We start from the raw sequence: 22637 nt of genomic DNA, 5'->3' as shown, positions 1-22637 counted from the left end.
CCAATACAAAAAATAATAGGATTTCTTGATGCCTTGATGCCTTCATGTACCGCTGAAAATTCATACATACACACATACATACATATGGTCACGTCTATATCCCTTGCGGGGTAGACAGAGCTAGCAGTCTTGAAATGACTTAAATTAATTTATTTTAATCTTATTAAAGAACACAGATGATGATAACTTTAGCCCACCGAAGCCAGCAGGGAACCAATTTCAATCTAACGGAAGTTTAATCACACGCCCAGTGATTCGGATCTGACAGCGACAGCTTCCCAATTCGACTTAAGGTTTGATGCCTTCATGTACGGCTAAAAATTCATACATATATACATACATACGGTCACGGCTATATCCCTTGCGGGGTAGACAGAGCCAACAGTCTTGAAAAGACCGAATGGCCACGTTTAGCTTAATGATAGAATTGAGATTCAAATAATGACAGGTTGATTTAACCATCGCCTAAAAAAGAATCTCAAGTTTGTAAGCCTATCCCTTATTCGCCTTTTACAACATCCATGCGAAAGAGATGGAGTTGTCCTATTCTTTTTCAATTCAATTTATTCAAAGTCAATGTATCAATACCTAAGCTTGTATTTACTCCGAAAATTAATTAACGATTCATACGGTACAATGTATTTAGTAGTGTTCGTTCCCGGCACCAATATAAAAAGAATAAGACCACTCCATATCTATCCCTTGGATGTCGTAAAAGGCGATTAAGACATGGGCTTGTAAACTTGGGAACCTGCCAACTTTTGACCTCAATCCTAACAGCCGAACGAGGCCAGTCAGCTTTTCAAGACTGCTGGCTCTGTATACCCCGCAAGGGATATAGACGTGATTATATGTATGTATATTTTTTGGTATTATAATAATGTAATGCTTTGACGTTTTCTTAAAGAAAGGTCTTGGCACTTAAAGGAACTCTATTTTAAGACTTTAACAGACTGCACGTCTTTAGACTGCACCGTTCTGAATGGACCAGAAATATGAAGCTAAAAACAGACCGACGTTAAAACGACTAAAAGCTCTTTTACATGAAACCTTTGAGGTCACCGAAAAAAAAAATAAACATAGGTAAGAAAATTAGACAGACAGCTGATATTGGTGCCGGGAACGAACACTACTAAATACATCTTACATTTTGTAATTACTTTACTTAAATAATAATTCGTTTGCCTGCTTTGTAAGTTAAGTACAATACCCAAAGATTAATCACTAGTAGTTGGTATTGTATATTAATATCTAAAAGTAGTTATTGTATAGTTTATTACAATGGAAAATCACCATGTTATCGAGTCTGGATGTATAAGCTTCGATGATTTCGTAACTTTTGGTTCAGCGCCTGTAACAAAAATTAAAAAATAAATTAACTTTGTATACGTACACACACACGTACACACACATAACAAGCAACTTAAAGCGGCTCCTCACACGTGCTTCTTAAAGAATTGTTCGTTTTTAAAAACATTCAGGAATAAATTGTTTTAAATAACAGTGAAAACCGTATTAAAAATACGATACGACCAATCTATCCATTATAAAGCCACACAGCTGATAAGTGGTCTTTGAATATTTACAAAATAAAGATAGAGGTAACATGTTTCCATTTTTCTTCAAATTTTAAAACTGAATTAAGCAGATAAATTCAATTTTTATAAAAGCTTTCAAGGCTGGAACTTTATTCAGTAGATATTTTATGAAACTCACAACTTGGGACATAAATTCAAAGTCTCGCTTAAACTCTAAACTGATCTTCAGAGTTAACAAACTGATCTTCAAAAATGATAAAAAAATAACGTGTCGTATTTTTAATCGTAAGGTAACTTTTTGCGCATAAATTTATCGATAAATTTGAAGTCGTTCGTCACGATGTTATCAGTATTAAAATTCAAGACATAAAAACAATCAATCTTTTTAAACCGTAAAAACCGTTAAAAGAACACTCAAATTTGCAAACCAAAACGCAAAAAGCGATTTTAGAATTCCGACATAACATTTCCTTTTTCATTTGCTCGAAATGTGTCTGGAGTTTTTCCAATTCATCTTATATTCTTTCCTAATTTTAATTCAACGATTCCACTTACGTCTATAATCACTACCCTTGTTACATTATTCATCAGTACTAAGCAATATCATTATAGAATTAGCTCTTGAAAATAACTGTATAAATATAACAATAACATTTATTTAAGATATTTTTCATAGTCTTTTGCCCAACTTTAATGTATGCTATGCATAACCGCGAATTTTCCAATCGGGCTAATAATAATATCTCTTTTACAACAAGATTTGAATAATATTTGTCCCCAATTCCCAAGAAAACATACATATTATATAGTCAAGTCTTTTGCGATGTAGGCAGAGGCAACAGTCTCGATTACACTGAACTTCCACGTTCAGCTGTATGGCTTCATAATGGAATTGAGATTCAAATAGTGAGGTTGCTAGCTGATTACCTATAAGAGGAATGTCAAGTTTATAAGCCTATCTATAAGCCTAGTTATAAGTTTATAAGCCTATATATACCATGTGAAAGATATGGAGTGGTTCTATTCTAGAATGCCGGAAACAACACGGCATTACCAAGAATCCATATTACAATGAATAATTTTTTGGTGAAGTCACGAATTGACACATTGCCAATAAGTATAAAATATTAAAATATCCAATCGTACCTTCCTCTTCCCAAACAGTCACAGTCAGCTCTTCAAACACCGAGCCGTCCGGATAGACAGTTCTCTGTATGTCCTTTTCAATCCTGGGAGCAGGTTTGACAATGAATAAGAATATACTGCTAGCATCCCTGTCGTCTGTCACTTTCTGCCAGAATTCAGGATCTGACGCGTTGAACCACATCGGCTTTGCAGTGCGGACAGGATCATTTCCTGAAAATATGCCATCAATCAGTTTTTAAATTCAATTTAATCATCGCATCACATTTATTTTGTAAAAAAGCAGCTTTGTTTGCGTTCACTGTACCTTTGTGTTCATGAGCAGCATCAGTGTTCTCAGTGGTTTGGTTTGAATCACTATTATCTTGAAAGTTATGTTCTGATGTAAATGACGAAGCATTTTCTGCAATAACTTCCTCTTCTGTTGCTGATGTAGGTTCACTAAGCGGGTCAATTTCTTGAGTACTAGAAGACACTGTAGCATTTAGAGTGGTTTCTTCTTGTGTATTACGTACTATATCTGGTTTTGATAGAAATAATTTTGTCTGTTCTGTACTAGCAGATTTTTCTTTATCAATCGATTTATCATTATTTGTGCCATTTTCGGGGATAGAAGTACCCTCAGAAATATATTCACTTTCCTCTTTAGTGTCCCGTATTCTTTCTGTTTCATGATTTTCTGTCGGTTCAACATTTTGTAAAACAATATTTGATATAGTAGCAGTAGATGATGAAATGTTATTGGTAGCTGTAGTTGAAGAGGACTGAACTACAATGTCTGGGATACTGGTTGATTGAACCAATGGTATTGCATTTGTAACAACAGAAGCCTTAGGTAATTGTTTTTGCACAGTATTTTTTTGAGTTGATACTTCAAGAACCTCGCCATCATTTTTAGTAGATGATTTGGTAAATATTACGCCGGATGAATCTGAGTTTTTAGGAATTTTTCGTTTATATATATCTTTTATTTTTAATTTATTTCTAAGAATACCACTTTCAAAAGTCGTAGTATTGTATTCAGATACATCTCCATTATTTCTACTATTGTCTTTTAATTCTTTAGTTTCTTTAACTCCTATTATTTCAACATTTTTCTCTACTAAATTTGGAGTGGTTTTAGCAGATGATAAGTTGTTTGTAGATACTGCTGATGAAGATATTGTAACTTGTGAACTTGGAGGAGTAATTGCTACAACTGACGGCGTTATTTCTGCGTAAGCTAATGATTTAGTCATTTTTACTTGAGATGAATCTGAAACTTCTTTTGGCTGGGGCTCCGCCGTAGTTTGATGTTTATTTCTTTCTGTTTTTGCATCACTTTTTTCATTATTTCTTTCAAAGTGTCCCGAATTGACTAGAACAAAATTAGAATGCTGTGCTGCAATAGGCTCTAAGCTGTCAACATGTTCAACTGTACCATTGGGATAAATAACTAAATATCGTTTGATATGATTTATCGTTGACAAAACATTTTGAATTCTTTGATCTGCTATTATTTTCTGAATATCAGTATCTGTAACAAGATGTTAAACTGTTTATTCGGCTATTTATAAATAATACTAATTACAAAAAAAAATTACTCATTTACTTACCAGACATTTTATTATTTGATGGTAAAGATGTATGGTGAGCTACGTTGACCTGAATTTTGTTCAAGTCAGTTACAGTAGTCGCTGGATGATAAGATTCTAAATTAGGTAGACTAGTCAAAATTGGTGCTTGAAATGCGATTCTATCGTGCGGAGAATGTTGTATTTTAAATGGTTCATTATTAAAACTTTCATAGCTCACCACGCCTGGTGCTGAATTTTCATTATGGATTTTTCTTTGATTCACTAAAGCATTCACATTTCGATCAAAATTATTTGCAACTGGTAAATTTTGTCGATGTAAATGATTTATCTCTTCATTTTCATTTCGATTTAAAGTAGGAATAATAAAGCGTCTTCTAAAAATAACTGTGTTATTTTGAATGCCGTTAGCATTTTTGATGTCATTTTTTGCTTGTATATTTCTCTTTAATTGTTTATTTATTTTACTCTCAATTTTGTTATTATTTAAAATGTTTTGATGCAAATTGTTATCATTTCTACTAATAATTCCAGAACTTCTAAATATTTCTTCATTCTTATCTCTATCTTTTTCTGTTGGAATAGGAGACATGTACGACGGTTGACTAAGAGGAAGATAAGCTTCTCCATTTATTTTCAGAATGTTCGACCCTCCTTTGCCTAAATCTTCAGGCGCCCTATATCTAGGCACGGCGTGGGGACTTGACACTGAAAGATGTTTTGAATATTTAATAATGAGAAGATAATTTATGGTGTAGGTATGACTACGGATAACTAGATAAGATCAGACATATATCAAAGGAAATAAATAAGTTTCAACAACAGGGGCTATAATTAAAATAATTTTATCAGTAAATGCTTGCATACTGCTAAACTTGGCCTTTCTTGATGTTAGTTCTGTCTACCCCGCAACGGATATAGGTGTCACTATATGTATGTATGTTACTTGGAAGTAAAAAGATATATAGAATACTTACCTACTGCGTCCAAAAACAGAGCAAGCATGAAATAACTAAGTTTACAACACATGTTCACTCAGATATCAGTTTCATACAACACTGAAAAAGATGAACCTCGTGCCAATATAAATAATACAATGTCAACATTACGTTGAATAAAAGCTGTTATAACAAAACTGTTTTGTGTCATCAATATCTACACTTACAAAAGTTTGCGATGTCAATACGCAAGTTAATTTAAACAATAGTTTTAATACGTCATGATAGGTTGCCGAGAATTTCACAATTCTGAATAGCGTGTCAAAATTAATTACCCGATTTGAAGTCATGACGTTCTGACCATTCTTATTTGTTTGTTTGTTTGTAATAAGTATCTTTATTGCATAGAAATTTACACAGTAACAAGAAAATAGTCAGTACATAGTTATAAAAGAAACAAATCACTTGCAATGGCGGACTTATCCATGAAGGGATCTCTTCCAGTCAACCGGCAAACAATAAAGGAAATAGATAATTCAGTAAAAAGAGGCAAGTCATTATTTATCACTTATTTTTGTCGTTAACAATAAAAATTTCTAGAAGAATCATTCGTTTAATCTATACTTGTGTACGTGTGGTATTAGGCACTTTAGAATAGTTGTAGTTATTAACTACTACTACTTCTACTTAGAACCACTCCATATCTTTACAAAGACAATGTTTTTTTTTAAATTAATATATAGGTACATTACATACATACATAAAATAATCACGACAATCCGCAATCCCGCAATGGATATACATTTCGGGGTAGACAGAGCCAACAGTCTTGAAAGACTGATAGGCCACGTTCAAATGTTGTTTGGTTGGTTTAATGATAGCATTGATTTAAATAGTGACAGGTTGCTAGCCCATCGCAAAAAAGGGATAAAAAAAGATGATATGCTATTCTCAATTCAAAAAAAAATATTTCTATATTTATTAAAATAGATTTTCGATAATTAAATCGCGTAATGACTGAATGACCCAACTGAATCGATCAGAATATAGCTAAAATAAAATTTATCACTTTACAAATGCAGTCGTTGTCCGCTAGTTAGGTCAAGGGTTCGCAAATATTTGCTTTAGACTCGGTGAGTGAGTTCGGGACCCAATAACCTAGTTTTGGGGATTTCGTTCCATCCAGATGTGCTTGCTTCTGTGGAAACACACTGTGCCGTGTGGTTCCCGGCACCAATACAAAAATGAATAGGACCACTCCATCTCTTTCCCAAGGATGTCGTAAAAGACGACTAAGGGATAGGCTTACAAACTTGGGATTCTTTTTTAGGCGTTGGGTTAGCAACCTGTCACTTTTTGAATCTCAATTCTATCATTAAGCCAAATAGCTGAACGTGGCCATTCAGTCTTTTCAAGACTGTTGGTTCTGTCTACCCCGCAAGCGATATAGACGTGACCATATGTATGTATGTATAAAAAAAGAATAGCACCACACCATTTCGTTCCCATGGACGACGTTAAAGTCGACTAAGGGATAACTGATAAACTTGGAATTCTTCTTACAGGCGATGGCCTATCAACATGTCACTTTGAATCTCAATTCTAAAATTATGCCAAACACTAACTATAATATATATGTATCATACATACGTAATATCAAATAGTAAAAGTGATAAAAAGCAGTTAGGGCCATCTGTGTTTGATTCCAAATACTTACTTCTTTAATAATTTTTCAAGCAAGTTCAGCTGGGAAATAAGAGTAGTTCTCATATGTACAAAAAGATGGCGGTGTACCGATTTTTCTTTTAAGTTTTATTAGCGACCAAATTGATTTAGCAGAAATAAATAGGTATTGTATGCCTTTAAATAAAATGTTCAAGGTGCATTTTATTATGAGGTTTGTCTGCAAACGTGATAATTGATTGATAATTCATTCGTGGTGTGTTTTTTATTCCGATCAGTCATGGCGAATGTATTGTTAGTGTTTTGTGTTTTATTTTCAATTTTTTGTTGTCTTTTAGCAGGTAAATCATAATGTTTCCCACTCTCAATAAAGTGCATCCTTGTGGGTTACAAAATATCTTATCCACTAAAGATACTTCCCTTGCAACATTTTATTTGTATAATAAACTAGCTGTGCCCGCGACTTCGTCCGTGTGGAATAGTTATTTTGGGCATCATTGAAGCCCTCAAGGATGAATAATTTTCCCTGTTTTTTTTTTCATTATTTCTTTGCTCCTAATAGTTGCAGCGTGTTGTTATATAGCCTAAAGCCTTCCTCGATAAATGGTCTATTCAAAACAAAAATAATTTTTTAATTCGAACCATAGTAGTCTCTGAGATTAGCGCGTTCAAAAAAACTATCAAACAAACCAAAAAAATCTTCAGCTTCATAATATTAGTATAGATTGGGGTGTAATATTTTTTTTTGCCGTTAAAAAGATTTACAATTGTTTTTTTTTATTCATAATGGTATGATCCTAAGGTGAGCTGCTGCCCGCCGCCCACTGCAGACACCAGTTCGCATTGGGATCTTAAATCATAGTATTGGAGTTAAAATACTTATTAAATCGAAAACCTTTTCTACAATGCTCGATCCAGGTTTTTAACCTCTAAAATTTATTCATATCTTATCTTTACTTTCCGATGTAAACGCCAATTAATGGGTACCTTTTATTTAATACTGGTGAATGTAGATTGTAATGTTAACAAAGTTTAAAGAGAACATTTAATATGTAGGTATCTATTACACGAAATCACAAATAGTATAGAAACGGGAACAATATTATGTAAACAATTAGCTTCATGGATTCTTTATAGTTTTGATCGGAATCAAATCCTTAGAGAATCAGAAGGTACTTATGTAGGTACTAGCGCGACTTCGCCCGCGTGGAATAGTTATTTGGGCATCTTTGAAGCCCTCAAGGATGAATAATTTACCCCGTTTTTTTCATATTTTCCATTATTTCTTCGCTCCTAATAGTTGCAGCGAGATGTTATATAGCCTAAAGCCTTCAACACAAAAAATAATTTTTCAATTCGAACCAGTTGCACCTGAGATTAGCGCGTTCAAACAAACAAAATATTAGTATAGATGTACTTCTTTTCTTTCAGAAAAATGTGCTGTCAACGAACAATGGACCTCCTGCCCCACACATTGTGGCGAATTTTGCCCAACAAACGAAGCGAGTATTAAAGAAGAGGGCCTATGTGCGACCACTGAGGAGTGCTCAAAAGTTGCTTGTCAATGTTTGTTTAACTACCGCCGTTTGAGCAATGGGACTTGTGTGCCAACTACACAATGTCGTAAGTGTACTACTTGTCACCACAAATATGCGTTTTCCTCCGTAGACATTAATCATACACTTTATATGAAGATACAAAATACAAAAAAAAACAAATAGGTTCTTCCTTATTAGGTAGGAAAATTTCTAGTCAATATTTAGGTACCGAATTTAAATGTTTCAGCTCCCGTGAACTGCACCAGTCCCAACGAATATTTCGACCCATGTCCGCCATTTTGTCCCACGGATGACTGCTCGAACGCAACTCAAAATGGCCGCTGCGGCATACCCTTCATCCAGCTCGAAATAGTTCTACCTTGCACGCCTAGATGTCGCTGTGTCAAAGACTTTTGGAGGAAGGACGGAGTCTGTGTACCCTATGATCAATGTTTCAAAACCCAAGAATAGTTATGTAGATGCTTACCCATGTAAAAAAATATGTTGTAATTCAATTATTTGACTTTGTACAAAAAACATTTCGTATGATTGAACGTGACTCATGTTCATACTACAAAAAATAACTACTTAAGTTTGTTTTCATGGAGAGTCTATATCTTTTTATTCAATTAAAAAGCAAAGTCGTTGTTTGTCTGTGTGTATCGCATGATGGAACATATTTCACACATTTTTCACGAGGAAAAATATACTACATCACCCTCTAAAGAGTAGTCCTGGGTGCTCTTTTGACCTGAATTAAGTCCACCTACCTTAGATTGGATCTTAGAAAGGCGCACTCTACTTTTTTTGCACTAAGCAACCACTTTATTCCATCTGTGTGCAAGTTTTCTCACGATCTTTTCCTCACCGTAAGAGCATCAGTTAGCTTACAAACTAATGTGCATGACTCATAAAAGAGCGCCAAGAAATGCCAAATAAATAAAAACGAATATTATTTTACATATATTATCACGTCTATAACCCTTGCGGCGTAGACAGAGCCAACAGTCTCATACAAAGACTGAAAGGCCATGTTCAGCTTTATGGTTTTATAAAGGTATAGAGATTCAAATAGTGATAGGTTGCTAGCCCATCGCCTAAAAGAAGAATCCCAAGTTTATTAGCATACGCCTTAGTCGCCTATTACGACATCTATAGGAAATAATTGGAGTGGTCCTATTATTTAGTGCCGGGAATTTTATTTTTTAAACCCAAATAAAACCCGTGCATAGTCTGGTCGATTACTTCTATGAAAAATATGAGGAAAATGATTTTAAGTAAGTACCTCATTATCTAAATAAACAGTATTAACAAAGCTGTTTTTCGGTTGCAACACCTAAATAAATATTTTATTGTAGATAATATAAAAGACAAAATATCTCAATAAAATGTTAGTGTAACGGTTGGTCAAGATGTTGAAGATTTTCTTTGTTTTTCTAGTGTATTCTTTGCTCAGTAATGAAGCGACGACAAGCAAAAGTAAGTTTGATTACATTTTTATTAAATTTTCTCCATTTCGTAACAAATAAGAAGCATCATGTTATTATGAGTAGGCATAATACCATTATGAGACTCACGCGAGCCAACTATATCATTATGGCGCCCTTCCTGGGTTTGAACCTGGGTTCTCCAATTAACGTGATTCAGGAGTCGGTGGAAAGCGGATTATTACGAGCTCCAGATAGTGAGAGGTTGTTAGCTCATCACTTAAAAGTACAATCTCAACTATATAAACAATTCCCGTTCGATTGACTTTTAAAATCTAAGCAGGAGTAAAAACATTAGCACACACAAAATTTTTACATACATAGGTGAGCATGGCCTATCAGTTTTTTCGAGACTGTTCGCTCTGTCTACCTCGCGAGGGATATAGACGTGACTACATGTCCGGACAAGCATGAAAGCTTTGATTTTATTAAGTACTTATGTAATCTGCATTTTACAGAGTGTTGCAATGGCCCTAACGAGTCATACACGGCAGAGAAAAAGAGCTGCCCTCCCGATATTTGCGTCTCGCTCGTGAGCCGGTACGACTGCACCAAGTTCCCCCCTCCAGCGCCGGGATGCGCCTGCGACTCCGGGTACCTCCGGCCTGAAGAAGGAGAAGACTGTGTCCCGATTTGTCAATGTCCTCAGATGAAGCATAGTGTGCAATGCCAATCAGACGATCATGAAGTAGAAAATGTCTGAACAATTTTTTAATTAGGCATTAGTAATATTCTTTGTTATTGTCAAAAAATTATGTTTGTTGTACTTATTACCTACTTACTTATTCATAAAAAATTTAAGGATTTATTAATTTCTTTATCGTTTTAACGGTCGATTTTTTTTCATTTAATTTAGAAATACAGAGTTAAGAACCTACCTGCCTTGCAAAATTTTGGGTGCATTACTTGTAAGTGCTCTTATCCTTTGTTCACTTTCTACGACAACTATAGGAAGTCTCTTACTACTGTGAAGATTTCATTTTAAATAGTTTAAGACCTAACCTAGACTAGTGGCAAAAAGCAGGCTACACTTTTTCTGGGGATTCCCACGATAATGGAGACCCGGGCAAACTACCTATTACCTGTCCAAAAATGTAGAAATTAAAAATTAGGTTAGTAATTTTCACCAAAAGATTAAATACATAGAAACAGTTTTTTTCTGTTAACACCTAACCAAAACAAACTTCTTACTAACACTTGTAAGATCATAATTATTATTTAATTGTTGTTAAAAGTCAGTGCATTAATATAGTTTCTTCGTGGCAAATACAATTTTATTTTTTTTCCAATTGAATTTCGAAGTTTCAACCCATTACCAACACAGTTTATAAGTTCACCACTATGCTTCATCTGGGAACATTGACAAATGGGAACATAGTGTTCTCCTTCTTCGTCGCAGGCGCATCCCGGCGCTGGAAGGGGGAACTTGGTGCAGTCGTACCGGCTCACGAGCGAGACGCAAATATCGGGAGGGCAGCTCTTTTTCTCTGCCTTGTATGACTCGTCAGAGCCGTTGCAACACTCTGTAAAATGCAGATTTAAATTCAAATTCAAAATTTTTATTCACTATTATAGGATACTAAACAACACTAACATTGTAAATAAATGGTTAAGACGTATATAAGTACCCATCTTTATAGACACATACACTTGTGTATTTAAAGATGACCACTGGTTATTCCGCAGTAGAACCAGTTGAGATTCGACGCGGTCATGTGGGGATTTCTGATATTTTGCTGTGCGTTTTCCCTGTGCGCGGCGAACGAGGCTGGTAAGATTATTATTTAGCCAGTCAGCAAAAAAGATATGTGTTATAAGCGGAAAAATGCGTGAAAAGTGGTTAATATGAATTTATCTATAGTTATAGTTAGACGGTCATGAAGTAGGTAGTATTAGTATAGCGGCGGAGGGTAAAACCGACATCTGCAAAGATGAGATTAATAAACATATCGGGCTTAAAATGTCGAAAGAATATTTCAAACAACGATAATTGTCGCATCGTTGTATCCTGACCTGAAACCTAAACCTATATATTCCCGGGCCTCTAGGCATAAAAGCGTCTATAAAATCTGAAATTACTAGATCTAGAAATCCATCTAAAAATTGCTAGACCCAGTATTATTATTCTTTCAAATACTAAGTTCCACCCGCGTTAGACTTAAATTCCCGTGGGAATTCCAAGAAATAAAGTAAGCTGTGTTACTCCTGCCTGATGGTTATTGTCTCTGTGCCTAAATCGTTCGAGTACTTTTTCGAGTTCAATCGTGACGAACAAAAATAAAATTAGTTTGAATTAATAAAACAAATCCATGATAGGTTTCCCAGAGATGTTCATCAAATAAATTGTCCTTAGCAATAGCAAAAGGTAAATATGATAAATCATCATCATGAACTTAAGTCTCGTGTATGTCATTATGACGTCAGAAACTTGTTACGTGCGAGGGGACTAACCCGACTTGGCTAGTTTTGTGACCTCCAAGCTACGTTGAATAGTTTGTAATAAGCTAAACAGATACTTATTTACCAACTTGAAAAAAAATCTCCAAAATAAAATGTAAAACAAATTTCTTATAATACTCTCAAATAAAGGGAGTACTCTTTATGGGCCCCTGGGTTCCATTTCAGAAGGTGAGGGCACAACCTGGATTAACGCTAGGAAGATCATAATAAATGCCACAATACTCCCAAAATTTTTAATGTCTCTTAGGTGAGAATTAAAAGTAAAGCCTACCTTCAGAGTCGGCAATGGTGAATATAATCTAATAGGTGATCAATTAAAAAAACAAAATCACTTTAAGGAACAATATAATCTTCACAAATAATAACAGACTTACATATGTAATTATATCACGTCCTTATCCCTTACGGAGTAGACAAACCCAGTAGCCATGAATAAACTCAAACCATGGTCATCTGGCCATTAATTCCTAAACAATATGATAATACTTCTTATCATCTAAAGAAATAGTGTTAGGTGCTCCTGATAAGGGATCTTTACCATCATGACTCTTCGGAAAGGCGATTACATCTCGTATAGATTCTGCATTACATGCTAAACTAACTAACCTATCAATACCAAGAGCAATACCCGCATGAGGCGGACATCCAGATTTCAATGCATCCATGAAGTGCGATAATTTTTCAGAATCAATATTCAATATTTTTAACAATTCTTCCTGTAAAACCGCATTGTGTACCCTCACCGATCCACCGCCAACTTCATTGCCGTTTATAACTAAATCATAAGCTAGAGATCTCACTTTTTCAGGTTCAGTGTGTAATAAATCTAGATCGTCCGGATGTGGAGCTGTAAATGGATGATGACAAGTCTCCAAACCATTTTCTCCTTTAACAAATAATGGAAAATCCACGACCCATAAAGGCTTTATAACCTCATTTGTCACTAACAGATTTTTAGATTTCAACAGTGAGGCAATCAGCTCTCGAATTTCTCCTAAACATGAACAAGAATTTCCACTTTCACCCATTGATATTATGCACGAATTTGAACCAATTTCGTGTTTTATTCTCTCTGCCAAGTCTTCACCTAGTTCTTTTGGTATATTTTCATGTAAAATCACTTTGTTTTTATATTTTTTAACAAGCTCTCTGATTTTCTCTTTAGATTTTGCTGTTAATTTACCTAGTTCGCTAGGGTATGGCAATGCATATGCTCCAAAATTTAAATCTTTTGATTTCTGTTTAAATAGTGTTGTCAAGTTCTTAAAAACTAGGTCATAAGTTAGATCAGGTTTGTCTGTACCATAACTTTCCATTGCTTCTTTATAAGTCAGCCTTTCAAAAGGTGGTTTAGGAAGATTTTGTAAATAAGTTTCATACAATAATTGCTCAATCAATGTCAAAACTCCATCTAAATTGGTGAATGATAACTCTATATCTAATTGTGTAAATTCAGGCTGTCTGTCTGGACGTGTGGTTTCATCTCGATAACACCTGGCCACTTGGAAATATCTGTCCACACCTCCAGCCATAAGCATTTGTTTGAACTGCTGTGGACTTTGAACAAGAGAGTAAAATAAGTCTTTATGGTGAGTTGGTACGACAAACTCTCTAGCGCCACCTGGTGTTCGACAAAACAATGTTGGTGTTTCAACTTCTACAAATCCATACTTCTCGATCAAAAACTTTCTCATGTTATGAAGCATATTCGATCTAAATCTCAAATTGCTCTGCATTTCTGGAAATCTCAAATCAACATACCGATACTGTAATCGTAACTGTTCCTTTGGCTTCTGATAATCTCTCAAATTGAATGGCAACTTATTAACATTATTCAATATTTTACAATCCTTTATAATCACTTCCACTTCACCAGTACTCATAGTAGGGTTAATCATATTTTTGGGCCGTTGGACTACTGTTCCTTTAATTCTTACTACGGTTTCTAAGGGTATGTCGGGTAAATCTTGACCTTCACTTACAATGCATTGTGTTAATCCATATGCATCCCGTAACAGCAAAAACTTGGATAATCTTTGAAACTGTACCCATCCACAAAGTGTGACTTTCTGTCCTGAATGTTTGGATCTTAATTCTCCACATGTATGAGTTCTATATGTGAAAGTATTACTATCTGTATCTACATTATCAACCAGTTTCACGTCATGTAAATATTGAAAGTTCGCTTTAGAGGTTATGTTTTGCGGTCTTTTAAAACTATGATAGTAGCCCACTGTAATCAATTTATGAACACAATTACATCTTGAATTGCTTATTTTTGACGCCGAAAAAATGTTGGACACATTTTTCTGTAAATAAACAAAGTTTCGTCTCCACATGATGTAACTATACAACCAAGTGTTGTAAAATAGATATATTTTGTTACGTGGTATTTTCACAATCTGCCGTAGTGGATAACTAACTGCGTCAATGTTGACATAACATGAAAAATACTACAATATTATTTTTATAATAAAAATTCCATTTTAAATTGAAAATTGTTTGTTTTGATTTAATTTGAAGTTCACAATTTTTTTTATACTGACAATTTGACAAACCATGGATGACAGTGACATTTAAAAACATATGACAGTGACCAATTTGCTTAGTAAAAAAAATGTTAAAATAAAAAAAAACTACGAATAAATAGTTTTCAATTCAACCGACTTCTCAAAAAGAAATAACTTTCCAATGATTTGTCAATAATATGAACTTTGATATTCTTTATATAATAAAATGATGTCCTCATAGATTTAGGTGGATATTACATAAACCTAGGAAATAGCATAGGTTCGTAGCTGTAAATCAATAGGGGTTACTAGAGGCTTTCATTTTTTTGCAATTATAATTTTTTAATTTTCAGGATCACTTAGATGTAATCGCCCGAATGAAAGAGTAGCATGTGTTCATCCATGTCCTCCAGAAAAATCTTGCCGTAATAGAGATATAAGATTCAGCTGCATAATAGAAGGAAAATGTAAAGATAAATGCGTGTGCAAAGAGGGCTATTTCAGGAACGTACTGGGTGACTGTATTAAGGGAGAAGAATGTGGTAAGTTTATTTTATTCCGGAAGGGTAGGCAGAGAATCTTTCCACGTGCCACGATCGCTACATACTTAAGTACCTACTTAATTTCTTTTCATACCAGCTCGTCTGTTTATTGACCTGACCTTGCGCTAAAACGTCTCTGATTTTCCAAAAAATGTTCGACATTTCCAACGTTACAATTTTCTCTCCCCTGTTTAAGATGTCACGTTATTCATTAACTTCCTTTACCGTCCTCTTCCAACTACAATTCAGACATGGGAACGAAACGACTCCCATCTGCCTGCCTGTTTACAAGGGAACATGACATGGAACATGTTTGTTACGCCTTTCAGGACACTTATTCCCTTTATCGCATCTTACGACGCTTAGAAGATATTACGGGTAAGACTAAGCCGGAACAAATGCCAGGTGGATCATATGTACCTTAAAAGGTAGTGAAATAATTTTCACTCTTCCAGATATGTGTCCCGGAAGAAACGAGTACTTTTCATGTGGACCCGAATGCGACAACGTGTGTTCGGAACTACACATGCAGAATCGAACCAACTGCCCTATTGTAAATATTGTGTGTAACCGAAAGTGTTATTGTGACGACGGTTTCGCGAGAGATGCGGACAAGAATTGTGTGCCAGTTGAAGATTGTCGTAAGTAACACGTATCCCTACGGAAAAAGAGCGTGATTTTATGTGAACATGTTTAAACATACATATGGTCACGTCTATATCCCTTGCGGGGTAGACAGAGCCAACAGTCTTGAAAAGACTGAACGGCCACGTTCAGCTATTTGGCTTAATGATAGAATTGACAGGTTGCTAGCCCATCGCCTAAAAGCAGAATCCCAAGCTTGTGAGCTTTTACGACATCCATGGGGAAGAGATGGACTGGTCTTATTATTTTTTCATTGGTGCCGGGAACCACACGGCAACAACATGTTTAAAGTAATTCATAATTGAAGGAACATTAAACAGACCAAATTACACACAGAAATTTGTTAGTTTGAGAAATTCTATATGAATTTATATCTATCTTTCTAATAGACATTTCTTATTAGATACAAACAGTTTCCTTATCAGTTTCTTATTTTACAGCAAAAGAAAGCAGCAGAATTAAACGAGAAATCCCAACTGGTATGTTGCTTACACATAATATGCACATAAAGAATATCCACAGGTTTACGGCCAAACATGCACAGATTTTAAGTGAGTTGTTAGAGTTTGTATTTATAAGTTATCGAAGTTAAGTTTGTTATCCCGTAGTCGGCGGTTACTTTTCAATCTCGTCCCGCTATGTATTATAATTATAAACGTTCACGAGTCCCAAACTTACTTTGGCTAGCTCAACCTGGTAATTTGTCCCTGTTGTGTAGTTTCTAATCATTTATGGAATAAGGTCCCTCAGGAGTAGTCGTTGACGACGTATGATGCTGCGACGAAGACACTCGGATAGACGCTGTGGCATCCTCTAGGCTTCCGACATGTTATACAGAACCAAATTAATTTACGGAACCAAATTAATTTACAGAACCAAATTAATTTACGGAACCAAATTATCGTATCGTTGAGTTAGTATCTCGTAACACAAGTTTCGAACTTACTTCGAGGCTAACTCAATCAGTGTAATTTGTCCCGTATATATTTATTATATAAAAAAAAAAAAAAAAAAATTAATTTACGGAACCAAATTAATTTACAGAACCAAATTAATTTTACATTACCAAATTAATTTGCAGAACTGAATTAATTTTACAGAACCAAAATGTGGCCAGAACGAAGAATACCAGAGCTGCAAGAAGACTTGTCCGCCAGAGACCTGCATATCCTTAGTGGCCAGGTTCAAGTGTAACTCGAAGGAGCCTTGCAGACCCAGGTGTGCTTGCAAACCAGGCTTCCTCAGGAAGAAGACTGGAGAACCATGCGTGCCTATGCGACAATGCCCGGAGCTAGCAAATTCTCCAGATTTTAATTAGTTTCATAAATTAGTGGAAGAAGCGGTTTATTTTATTAACCTTTCGGTTATCACCTTTTATCTATATAAAGTACATACATACGATACGTACACATATAATATCATAAATAAGTCTTTGAGGCATCCATGGCACCTATTAAAGAAACACAAACCTACCTATAAAATAAAAATTATAAGACCCACCCACTTCACTGAGAATCAAAGACTTGAGACATGAATCTGTCACTTCAAAATCATAGGTTTCTCAACAATAACATTGTTGGTCAATTACATCGTAAAGCCATATAGTGGCCTTTCAGTCTTTCGACTGTTGGGCCTTGTCTACCCCGCAAGGGATATAAGCGTGATTATAAGTAATGTATGTAATGGTAACATTGCTATGTATCTAACCTATGTTGAAAATCAAATACCAATATTTGTGAACAAATGTTTATTTTAAATTCAGTCTTAAAACTACAAAACTGTCTCCAAACAAAATAATTATGTAAAGATTAAACAAATCAGGCTTATCTCTGATTATACTGAAGTATAAATACAAGTAAGCACTGAAGCGCGCAGCTTATTTTAAAAATAATGCTGCTACCATATCCAAATAAAAATATACAATCAACTTTACGAACGTAAAAGTGTAGTTTTACAAAAATTTGCAAGTCAAAATTGGCCGCTTTTTATTGATAAAGAAAAATCAAAAATATCTGCGATTATGCGTCTTAACTTTTCACGTCAAATATAATCTTAAGAATTATAGTCAACAAAGATTGGAACTAAAACAATCAAATAGAGAATATTAAAACTAGTGCATAACATACCAACAACAATTAGAACAAAATAAATTGTTTTTCATTTTCTTAGAAACAAAAATACAATTGAATGCCCCAATTGCTTCAACACTTAACTAGTCAAAAAACTAAATATTGGCTCTAATGTAACAGCAAAATCCCGCTTTATTTTCTAAAAACAAATAGGAATTTCGCGGGTCTTTTCCATGTCAGTATTGCCAACTTAAATTCAAACCGTACGCCAGAGAGTTGGTACTGTGACAGGCAGAGTTTGTGGGCGAGGGTATAGAGAAGAGTAGTCATAAGATACGGGAACACAGCTTGGCACTGGCTGGATTACTGGCTGGTACACTGGTTGCACTGGCGCAGCAGCACGTTGGACGGCGTCGACGCGAAGCATCTGCAAAAAAAAAATTAAGCATCATTTAACAGTTTGTGTGGTGGGTATAAGAATTGAGAAGGCTTATGTAGGTAGATTTATTTCAAATTAAAAGTCCTCCCAGGTAGTATTCAAAGGCCCTAGCTTTGACCATGACTCAGGAATGATCAAGATAATTTTTTTTTCTGCACTGACACTTTGAAAGAGTCACTAAACATTTTTGAATTTGAATTCCACTAATCAAATATAATGTAGGACAGATTTCACAGTTTCTTAAGATCGTTTCAATGAGAAGCAGGACAGATAAAGGGGCCCAATGCTCTAAGGAGTAGAGATCAAGAGAAGACTGATAAAATCTAGCGAAATATCTCAAATCCTTATAACAGCCCAAAGAGACTAGTTAGCTACTACCTTAATATTTCAATTTACCTTAATATAATGTAGGGCTGTCTCGGCAGCTTCTACTTGCGCCTGTTGTAATGAGAAGCAGGGCTGCGATACGAAGGGCCCGATGCGTTGAGGAGTCGACACCAGGGGTAGAGTAACGTGTGGAAGCTCAACTCTGCCGATCCAGACTTCTGCACCACTGGGGTTCAGGCACTTCTGGTAGTCATATATCGGTGGTGCCCATGTGTATCTGGAAAAAAGGATAAAATTTAAAACCTTAAATAAATGGAGAAAATAAAATGAAATGAGTCTTCCAAATAGATTCGAATTTATATTTTTTAATTTAGGAAGGACAAATGAATGATTGTGATTCTACAAATCTTGTTAGCTTCAGTTTTATTTTAATTCGAAATTTGAAAATGTAAAAAGTAAAAAGAAAAAAATATAATTTCACAAACCTAGCCCCGTAGCATAGCACGCGCGACGCCTAATCTATCATTGTTTCACTTTTAATTATGACTTGAAACGAGACAGTTTTTCGCGCGATAAAATCAAGGACGGGAGCTGAAAAAAATTAAAAAGAAATATCCTACCTTTTGCACATGGCATCAAGTTTAGCAGGAGCCATAGTGTAATTGTCCTTCGTGATAGCGTAACTTGGATACTGCAATGACTTCAGCTCCGGTGAGCCACATGTGGACCCTGCACATCCAGAACCAATGCCTTCGTCCTCTTTCGGGGAGTATGCATATTCCTTCTTGTCCAAGTGCTGTTTGTAAAGCAAGAGAGTTTGATTCAAGTCAAGACTGTTATTAAACTTCGCATTGCCTTTAGTCATTTTCTGAATACGGTACACTTCACGGTCGACGGGCTTGGCCCACCGTATTTCTATAATACTACCGTCAATTTCACAATTTTGCAAATTCGCCATAGCACGCTCAGCATGTTCGCGCTCATGGAAATGTATGAAAGCATAGTCATATATCTTTTTAAGACGCTCTATTTTGGTGCCGATAGCTTGTTCGAATACTGTCTGAATGGTTTGAGGTGTGGTCCGTATAAGGAAGTTGCGGGCGTAGAGTACTTTGACCTGCAATTTATTAATTGTTTAGGTCTTCATCTTACATACATTTTTGCATGCCACCTCAGTCAGTTAGCATTTTGCTAATCAATCAATAATAGGAATAACCCTAATGCAATCGATAATTTGGCACTTAAATCACCATAAAACTGGTAGGTATATTGCATAATAGAAGAAAGCCCGAGTTTCTTAAAAGCATATCAGCATATATGCAGCCAAGCTACATACTAGACCAGAACTTTCACTAAAATGCGCCTATTACGTTAGTCTCCTTTTACGCCATCAGTGGGAAAGAGTGGTCTCTACTTTTGTATATTGCCAGCAACCACACGGCACTAAGTATGTAAGAGAGAACAGATGGTAGGAACACATTAAAACTAGTGTAACAAAAATGACTCCATCTGGAATGGATTCCATAGTAATTCGTAAAGGTAGGTATTACAATAATAATTTACCCAAACCTGAACCATGGGCTATCAAGTCAACTGGCAACAGTTGACCATAAGCTGTAAACCTAATTTCATAATGATTATAATGATACATAATATAATCTCTTACGAGGTAGACAGAGTCAGGGGCCTAGAAAAAGCCAGAATGAATAATGATAAAGCTAGAATAGGTAGTACAGTACACAGAACATGTAATTGTTATCTATGCAAGCTTTTGATTTGTAATTTCAGCTTTATGTTATTGGAATAAGGTTCATATTTAATTACTGCTACAAACATTTCAATCTGTTAAATATTTTTATTACCTAGTAGGTACCTACCCAAAACTCAAAACTTGAACTCATCAAGGCCACTCCCTTGATAAAATTTGCACAATCTATACAAGGGTATCTAGGAGGGAAATTAGGTAGGAAACAAGGTATTTAATTCTGCGTGTGATGTTTATTTAGATTTAGATTTTATGTACTCAACAGGTGGTCTCAAGAATAAATAATCATATCTTAAGTTATTTGATCATAGCCTTAACATAAACAAATGTAATCAATGCTTTGGCAAAAACTAAGGCCAGGTTGATTGAAAAAATTTAATGCATGTAATTCTAGAAAGTTAATTAAGTACCTATGTACCTACTAAATTTAAATTATTACCTTCCATAAGATAAAAGATTATATAGACTTGCCGAACACCAAGCAAAGTTTATGAAGTTATTTCTTAATCATTCTAATGGGAAGTTATATATGTACTCTTTAAAAGAATCCAGTGGTTCGGTTTCAACTATTTGATCCAGGAAGGTCTGGTCATACCAAGTTGGAATCATGGTGATGAAAATTTAAAATGGAGCTTTTAACTAAATACCTATGAAGGGAAGTATTGACACTAAAATTTCGATTTTACCCGCACTATCTTCACCTTATCTCGATCAACTATCTCGATCAACCTTAGCAGTATGATTAAGGGCCCATGGCGAGATAGCTTAAGTGAATCTTAGGCCCTGTATTTAATTCTCCAAAAAAAAATTCGCATGCGCATTACTTAAAAATAATAAAACTCGCTCACCCTCCGCATCTGTTCGTCATCGACCTCTGGCTCCGGCTCCGCCCAGTCCACCATTAGCTCTTGGTCCCAGACCTTCACGCAGCCCGGCACCAACGCCCTCCTGGCCATCGCAGCAGCCCTGTGAGACGTGAACTCCACGAAAGCGAAGCCCCTATTCAACCTCTTGTCATAACAGTTCTTGTATAAAATCACATCCACTATACCAGCTACCCTTTTTGACAGTTCCTCCAGGATTTCCTCTTTGGTTTTGTTCTTCGGAATGTTTCCCACGAAGAGGCGGCAGTTGTCCACAGATTTGACGACGCCGATGCTCCTGCCTGGTCTTATTTCGTATCCGTTCAATTCTTTGACAGCACGGAAAGCCTCCGCTCTCGTGGCGTAGGTCACGAAAGCATACCCTCGGTTTGAGCCGGAAAAGTCCATCATCAGGCGCATTTCGTAGATTTTCCCGACTCTGGAGAATATAGGCACCAGTTCGTCTTCGAAGATTTCCCTTGGTAGTTTCCCGATGAAAACTTCGCAGCCCTTCGGAGGCGGTGGACCGAGCCATCCCGGGGGAGGCCCAAATTTCCTTTGTCCATTGTGCTGTACTATGGAATATCCAGTTTTATCCATCAGATCCAAGAGTTTAGAGGTCATCTCGCCGCCCTTTCTGTCGACAATTGCAAGTGATTTCTCCATTTTTCAAATCAAAACTTCGTCACGAAACTCGATTCAAAATCAAATGGCGAAAAGCGGCGCCACAAAGTGTCGGCTCTCTTTATACTTTGCCGACAAACGAACCGGCGGGGTAGCGGCAGTGACGTCATGAGATTTGAAAATGGCGCCCGATCTTCGAACAATTTTGTGCCTTTTTTTTCAGTTTTTATCATGTTGTACAAAAATACTAATAAGTATGGCTTGATTAATAGTGATATAGATTTATTTATTTAAATTATTTCTAATTTCTAGTTTAAAGAATAAATGAAGATTATTTTACAAAATAGTTTGATGTACATTGAAACGTAATTAAATTTCAAATAACATTAATATTATTGTGAGTTATTGATAAAATTAATAATTAATTAAATGATAAACATATTTAAAAATTTTAATAGATTTGAAGTAAAAGTATGTGTTTGTCAAGTTTTC

The 22637-nt window shown here is 35.5% G+C and overlaps 4 protein-coding genes across 4 annotated transcripts; 1 reads left to right on the top strand and 3 right to left on the bottom strand.

Annotated features, from left to right (window-relative positions):
- Positions 1-868: 868 nt before the first annotated feature.
- Positions 869-5335, bottom strand: LOC106130217 (metacaspase-2). The gene is made up of 5 exons (XM_060945186.1): positions 5233-5335; positions 4277-4963; positions 2989-4197; positions 2685-2894; positions 869-1351 (listed from the first exon to the last, which is right to left on the bottom strand). The coding sequence occupies exons 1-5, from the start codon at positions 5282-5284 to the stop codon at positions 1290-1292; spliced, it is 2220 nt and encodes a 739-aa protein (XP_060801169.1). The 5' UTR covers positions 5285-5335; the 3' UTR covers positions 869-1289.
- Positions 5336-7059: 1724 nt separating this feature from the next.
- On the top strand, positions 7060-17389 carry LOC106130156 (zonadhesin). Its single transcript, XM_060945146.1, has 10 exons — positions 7060-7217; positions 8308-8499; positions 8662-8884; positions 9871-9893; positions 10360-10598; positions 11591-11672; positions 15225-15413; positions 15869-16054; positions 16499-16537; positions 17159-17389. The coding sequence occupies exons 1-10, from the start codon at positions 7157-7159 to the stop codon at positions 17374-17376; spliced, it is 1452 nt and encodes a 483-aa protein (XP_060801129.1). The 5' UTR covers positions 7060-7156; the 3' UTR covers positions 17377-17389.
- On the bottom strand, positions 12619-14892 carry LOC106130218 (aspartate--tRNA ligase, mitochondrial). Its single transcript, XM_013329010.2, has one exon. The coding sequence runs from the start codon at positions 14698-14700 to the stop codon at positions 12829-12831; it is 1872 nt and encodes a 623-aa protein (XP_013184464.2). The 5' UTR covers positions 14701-14892; the 3' UTR covers positions 12619-12828.
- An 870-nt stretch (positions 17390-18259) lies between the features above and the next one.
- Positions 18260-22288, bottom strand: LOC106130219 (probable RNA-binding protein 46). The gene is made up of 4 exons (XM_013329011.2): positions 21507-22288; positions 19514-20010; positions 18963-19170; positions 18260-18554 (listed from the first exon to the last, which is right to left on the bottom strand). Exons 1-4 carry the CDS (start codon positions 22185-22187, stop codon positions 18384-18386), a joined length of 1557 nt encoding a protein of 518 aa, XP_013184465.2. The 5' UTR covers positions 22188-22288; the 3' UTR covers positions 18260-18383.
- Between the last annotated feature and the right edge of the window lie 349 nt (positions 22289-22637).

This window comes from Amyelois transitella, chromosome 7 (assembly GCF_032362555.1).
Source record: "Amyelois transitella isolate CPQ chromosome 7, ilAmyTran1.1, whole genome shotgun sequence".
Lineage (NCBI taxonomy): Eukaryota > Metazoa > Arthropoda > Insecta > Lepidoptera > Pyralidae > Amyelois > Amyelois transitella.
Note: the sequence above shows the minus strand (reverse complement) of the source record. Positions and strands in the feature narration are given on the sequence as shown.

What these genes read in the sequence shown, in the direction of transcription:
- LOC106130156 (XM_060945146.1), top strand. Translation starts at nt 7,157, where the DNA reads ATGGCGAATGTATTGTTAGTGTTTTGTGTTTTATTTTCAATTTTTTGT. An exon ending in ACGATCATGAAGTAGAAAAT is followed by an intron (nt 10,599 to 11,590) that starts GTCTGAACAATT and finishes ATTCCGCAGTAG; the next exon opens with AACCAGTTGAGATTCGACGC. An exon ending in TGTGCCAGTTGAAGATTGTC is followed by an intron (nt 16,055 to 16,498) that starts GTAAGTAACACG and finishes CTTATTTTACAG; the next exon opens with CAAAAGAAAGCAGCAGAATT.
- LOC106130218 (XM_013329010.2), bottom strand. Translation starts at nt 14,700, where the DNA reads ATGTGGAGACGAAACTTTGTTTATTTACAGAAAAATGTGTCCAACATT.
- LOC106130219 (XM_013329011.2), bottom strand. Translation starts at nt 22,187, where the DNA reads ATGGAGAAATCACTTGCAATTGTCGACAGAAAGGGCGGCGAGATGACC. An exon ending in ATGACGAACAGATGCGGAGG is followed by an intron (nt 20,011 to 21,506) that starts GTGAGCGAGTTT and finishes AATAAATTGCAG; the next exon opens with GTCAAAGTACTCTACGCCCG. An exon ending in CAGCCCTACATTATATTAAG is followed by an intron (nt 18,555 to 18,962) that starts GTAAATTGAAAT and finishes TTTTTTTTGCAG; the next exon opens with ATGCTTCGCGTCGACGCCGT.
- LOC106130217 (XM_060945186.1), bottom strand. Translation starts at nt 5,284, where the DNA reads ATGTGTTGTAAACTTAGTTATTTCATGCTTGCTCTGTTTTTGGACGCA. An exon ending in TCTGTTTTTGGACGCAGTAG is followed by an intron (nt 4,964 to 5,232) that starts GTAAGTATTCTA and finishes AACATCTTTCAG; the next exon opens with TGTCAAGTCCCCACGCCGTG. An exon ending in GACTGTTTGGGAAGAGGAAG is followed by an intron (nt 1,352 to 2,684) that starts GTACGATTGGAT and finishes TTTTTGTTACAG; the next exon opens with GCGCTGAACCAAAAGTTACG.